This window comes from Beta vulgaris, chromosome 1 (genome assembly GCF_026745355.1).
Source record: "Beta vulgaris subsp. vulgaris cultivar EL10 chromosome 1, EL10.2, whole genome shotgun sequence".
Lineage (NCBI taxonomy): Eukaryota > Viridiplantae > Streptophyta > Magnoliopsida > Caryophyllales > Amaranthaceae > Beta > Beta vulgaris.
Genome location: NC_079202.1, coordinates 4,680,388 through 4,686,387, shown reverse-complemented (window position 1 = coordinate 4,686,387; position 6,000 = coordinate 4,680,388). Strand labels below are relative to the sequence as shown.

The 6,000-nt window shown below is 35.2% G+C and overlaps 1 protein-coding gene across 1 annotated transcript; it reads right to left on the bottom strand.

The window, feature by feature from the left end:
- Positions 1–3,658: 3,658 nt before the first annotated feature.
- Positions 3,659–4,417, bottom strand: LOC109136286 (uncharacterized). The gene has a single exon (XM_019252235.1). It carries the CDS (start codon positions 4,415–4,417, stop codon positions 3,659–3,661), a length of 759 nt encoding a protein of 252 aa, XP_019107780.1.
- Between the last annotated feature and the right edge of the window lie 1,583 nt (positions 4,418–6,000).

The following is a 6,000-nucleotide window of genomic DNA, read 5'->3' as shown; positions in this document are numbered from 1 at the left end:
CTTTTACACCTAATCATTTGCACAAAAGACTAGGTTGATCTTCCTAGAGTGATGGTACTGTTGAGCATTTCTGAGCGCCGTGGGCCATGAGCCTTAACACTCCCCCTCGAGATGAGAGTGAGGAGGGGTTCAAACTCCCATCTTGGACAAAAAAGTATAATGTTGATCAATAGAGAGAACTTTGGTTATTAAATCTGCAACATGATTGGAGGAGCTCACATAAATTGGTTGAATAGACCCTGTAGAGGCTTGTGCTCTAACAAAATGGCAGTCTATGTCAACATGCTTAGTTTTTTCATAATGACTAGGGTTAGCAGCAATGGCTAAAGCTTCTTGATTGTCACAGAGGATCGGTATAGATCCTAATTTTTTCAAGCCTAGTTCCTTGAGCAGTTGCTTGACCTACATTACTTCACAATTAGTCATAGTTTGTAATCTGTATTCAGCTTAAACTGTAGATCTAGCCACTATAGTTTATTTTTTAGATTTCCAAGCTTTTAGAGAATAACCAAGGATGATACAAAACCCAGATGTAGACCTTCTTGTATTGGGACAACAATCCCAATCACTGTTACAATAGGCTTAAAGCTTAGCTACAGAATTTAAGGCAAGTAGAATACTTTGATCAGTTTACCCAACCAGATATCTAATGGCCCTTTTAGCTACTTGTAGATGGACTGAAGTTGGCGCATGCATAAACTGACTTAGGACATGAACTATATACGCAATATCAGGCCTGGTTATGGTTAAGTAGATTAGTTTGTCAACTAACCTTTGATAACTTTCTGGATGTATGAGAGGCTCCCAAACTGTAGACAGGAGCTTGATATGAGTATCCATGGGTAGTTTTAATGTTCTACACTCTTCATGCCATACTCAGTGATCAAATCATTCATATATTTCTTTTGAGATATAAATATTCCTTGATGACTCCTGTCAACTTCAATGCCTAGGAAGTCGCTCAACTCCCCTAGGTCTTTCATTTTGAATTCTTGATTCAGTACTTGCTTAGCATGTTGAATGCCTTTCATGTTATTCCTTGTGAGGATCAAGTCATCAACATAAGTCAAGATTAGTGAATAGAGAATATTCAGTCTTAGATTGAGTGTAACCATTGTGCTTTAAAATTGAGCTCAATTTGGAAAACCATTGCCTTGGAGCTTGTTTGAGTCCATACAAGGACTTGAGAAGTTTGCAGACTTTGGTAGTATTACTTCCAGTTTCAATCTAAAACCTTTCCCTGTGTATCCTGGTGGCATTTTCATCTACACAGTTTCTTCTAGTTCAATATAAAGAAAGACATTCTTCACATACATTTCATGTGTGTGCCATGCATGTATTGCTGCCATAGCCGATAATGCTCTTACAGATTTTAACTTTGCTAATGGAGCAAATGTTTCACTGTAGTCTATCCTTTCTTTTTGCCTGTTTTCTAGAACCACCAGCCTACCCTTGTACCTTGTAGTGTTTCTTTGAGGGTCAAACTTGGTAGTATACATCCATTAACAACCAATTACATGTTTACCCTCAGGAGTTGCAGTTATATATTAAGGTACCATTCTCTTCTAATGCTGCCAGCTCCTCATTCATGGCTTCCAACCATAGCTCCTTAGTCACAACTTCTCTAAAGAACCTTGAGTCAGATCCATTGTTCATACTTGCCATGAGACAAGTAAATTTTGGTGTTACATCAGCTTGATTCACCTTTTTTATGCAATTTGCACCAATGTGATAATCTGAGTGCCATGTTGGCACTCTTACTTCTCTTAAAGACCTCCTTGGTTTTTCTTGTGTCACTTCTTCTTCTTCATTTTAAGCTTGATCAACAACATTTGTTGATTCATCATCTATCCATTGTGGCTAAATCATGCTTGGCTTAATTATTTCCATATCACCTTCTGCTGAACCAGTGTGAAGAAGATGATATGGATATACAGCTTCATAGAACTTAACATGTCTTGAAACAAATGACACTCCTATAAGAAGATTATGAAGCCAGTACCCCTTCTAGTTAGCTGGATACCAATGAAAATGCAGGGTACTCCCTTCTCCTGGAACTTATCTTTCATTCAAGATTTCCAAGAAAATGCTAAACATCCAAAAAAAAATCTCAAGTAATTATAGTCAGGATTCTTGTTAAATAGAACTTCACATGGAGTTTTATTTTTCAGAATCACGTTTGGGAGTCTATTTGTGATATGAGTAGCTATCATAAAATAATCTCTCAAGAGTTAGAGAGGGAGACCAGCATAGAATCTCAAGGCTCTTGCCATTTGCATTATATTCCTATGCTTCGTCTCAGCTCTTCCATTTTGCCGAGGAGTATCTGTGCAAGAAGTTTGATGCACAATTTCTAATTTCTGAAAGAAAGTTCCACACTTGTTGTCATCAAACTCAAGTGCATTATCTGACCTAATTATCTTCACATTCTTCCCAAATTGATTCTTTCTCATATTTACAAAACTCGATAGAGCATCAAATGTATCAGATTTTAGTTTTAATAGATGTATCCAAGCGACTTTTGAATTATCAACTAATCTAAGGAAGTATTTGTATTTTCCTCTATAAATCACCTTGTACAGACCCAAAGTGTCCATGTGAATTAAACCAAATAGGTCATTAGATCTAGATTCACTTTGTTGAAATGAAATCTTGTGAATGTTACCAGTGGATAAGTAAGACATATGTCATTACTTTCCTGCTTCACATCACTCTCTTTGATCATGGCCACCCTTCTCATAGGGTCATGACCTAATCTATGGTGCTAAAGAGTCTCTTTGCTTAACTTTGGCACCCGTTTTACAGTACTTGGATCCTATTTATGCACATTAACATTCATAGCATTTTTTCTTTCCTTATATTCTCCTGAACATTGAACAAAATTCAAGGTTTCTTCCTTGATTTTACACAAAAATGTTGTCAATGTTCTCATTCATCATATAATAAAGGCCATGTCCTCCTTTTCGTACTCCTACTACTTTACCACTCTTCTCATCTAAAATGAAGCAGTAGTTTCCATAAAACACAACTTTACATTGCTTATCATGACATAATTTATTTACAGACAATAGATTATGCTTAAATGAAGGGATGCAAAGCACATTTTTACGCTTTATTTTGTGCTTAAGTTTCACACTTCCTATGTGAGAAAATTTTGAAGTCTCACCAGTAGATAGATTAATTATTGGATTGTTATTACACATGAAAGCATTGATTAATAGATCAATTCTTCCAGTCATATGATCTGATGCACCAGAGTCTACAATCCATTAATTACTCTTTACAGAGTCAGCATAATAGCAGGATGCCATACTTGAATAGCTTAAATCTATTTCCTCATCAATGTCACCTCCCTTTCATTTGAAGGTCTTGGAAGAATTCTTAAGAGCTGCTATAGTCGTTGAGTTGTAAAGTTGGGTGAGGTATTTACATTTGAGCCGGCCTCATTGACTAACTGACATCCTTGAACATGTGCAACACCTCTTGTATTTCCTTGCTTTCCCTTGCTCCATTTCTGCACAATTCTTTCCTTTCCTTTATACGAAGTCTTGTTCCTACCCGTAAAAAAAGTCTTGATCCTAGGATTCTGGTTTGGAAATCCTATAATAAACCAGCAGCATTTCTCATTTGTATGGCCACTCTTTTTGCATACAGTGCATTAAGTTATGCCTTGGTTCCCACTATATTCTCCCCTTGTCCCCTTGTTGTACATAGCTAAGGTAACAAGTTCTTGTGTCATTTTTCCCAAGATTTCTCTTTGTGCCTCTTCTTGTTCCAGGTAACTGCAAGCACTCTCAACACTAGGTAGAGGAGTCATCATCAAGATTTGACTCATGTGAGTCCTATAGGCTTCATCTAAGCCATTAAGAAACTGAAACAACTTTTGTTGTTCTTGTTGAAGATTCAGAGCTTTCACAAACTCATTTACTTCTACTGTCACAGTTATAATGGGAGGCAGAGAGTTTGAAGCTTCTAATTCCCCCCAAGTGCTCCTCATTATTGTATAATAATCACTTATACTTTTTTCTTGTTGCTTGGTCTTATACAACTCTTTATTGAGTTTGTATTTTCTAGACCAATTTGTGAGTGCAAATCTTTGCTCAAGTTGTTTCCAGATTATATGAGCACTATTCACAAACATGGTTGACTTCTTTATGGACTCCGACACTGATCCTAGAATCCATGATATTATCATGCTGTTACAAGTTTCCCAAGCCTCACCTTTCACATTATCAGTAGTATTTTTCTTCTCACTTCTAGTCACAAACCCTAGATTTCTTTTGGAAGCTAGAACTATTTCCATATATCTTTTCCAAGATTTGTAATTTCTAGATCCTTGAAGTTTATCTATGGCCATAAAATTATTTCCACCAGATAGGTGCAAATATAATGGACTAATAACTTCTATAGTAGTCATCTTCTTTTTTCTAGCTATTTTGAAATCTTAAAAAAGATATCTTTAAGTTTTTTTCGACTATAAGTAATCTTATAGTAATCCAGAACATCAAAAAAGTTAATTTGTGAATTGTTTAAGTAGGATGATGTTTACAGAATTAAAGCTCTGATACCATGAATACAAATGTTCAAGTAACATTCTCATTTCATTTATCTCAGCAATCTTCATACTCTTTTTTTCACCCAAGTTCATGTTTACAAGATCTACACTAGCCTATTTAAGCTACTCTCACAGGAGCCGGGGAAACTTGTAGGAAGGTGCAATAAAATGACATTCTAATAAGTGTGTTTTTAATGCACTTTATGGACTCCTTTTAGCTCATTTTTGATCTCCTTTCTCCCCTTTCTTCCCTCTTTCTTCTCCATTTCCCCTTCGATTTCATTCATTTGATCATTCTTCATCATAGTGATATTTTGCTATACTTTTAGTCATATTTGACCCAATTTCTAGTACATCTGCTTTCACCATGTTCTGCGATATTCTTAATATAGGTGAACTACCTAAGATGGATATGAGTTGTAGAGTTGGCAAAATGAAGCAATGAAAATAGAGCACACGTTGAGAAATGGTGTGCTTGCACCATGCCCCATGCCCGCTCACACAAAGGAGCAATAATGCCATAAAATTTTGTATGGAGAACTTCAAATGGACATAAGTTTTTTCAAACCACAAATCGGATGAAGATAGTTCCAATTTGAGGTGAAAGCTTGTTTTGATATCTTTCCAACGACTGGTCATAAACTTGATTTGGATATAAAACGAGGAAGTTATACTTGTTTTAAAATGAATTGTCCGACCAGATCAGAAAGAATGGTGCGCCACACCTGATTTTTTGCGCGCCCGCACCATTCGAATTCGCGAAGAAAAAAAAAATGAGGCTTGCCTTAAAACATTAGATTTTTTTTTATTAGTTGAGGATTATGCGTTATTTTCTCCTAGACTAGAACTATTATTAGGGTTCATATTAGAGAGAAAAACATTGAACTTGTGGCTAGAGCCAAGTTTTCTTAGATTAAAGTTTGTGATTTTTACAACGTCGAAGGTACTTTTTATTTAATTTAATCTCATAGTTTTAGTTTTCATTCTCTCCTTTCATTGTTATTAATTATTCTTCCATAATATAAAATCTCCTTTATTATAGTTTCATAATTATTATTTTTATTAAATTAATTATCTCTTAATCATGTTTAGTCCTAGATCAGATTAGTTATAGATTTTATATTTTATTGCTTAAAATCCATGATTAGTTAGTAGTTTCTTATCTAGGGTTACGGTGAAAGTATGGATTAGGGTTTTAAATGTATTGTTAATGTGATTGTGATGTTCTAAAGATGTTTATGCGTTGATCTTGGTGTTTTAAGGCCTTAGGATAGATATTAATCACATTTATACTTTGGTATTTTGAATTCAAATGTTCTTAAATTGAATTTTGAACTCTTTTATCATCCTCAAATATCAACTTAATTTCTAGGCCAAGATATTGGGTAGAAATTGAGGCGATCCTTTATTAGGGGTTTTACGAATTTATTGGATCTCTTAATCAA

Excerpts from the sequence above, each read along its gene's own strand:
- LOC109136286 (XM_019252235.1), bottom strand. The coding sequence starts at position 4,417 with ATGACTACTATAGAAGTTATTAGTCCATTATATTTGCACCTATCTGGT.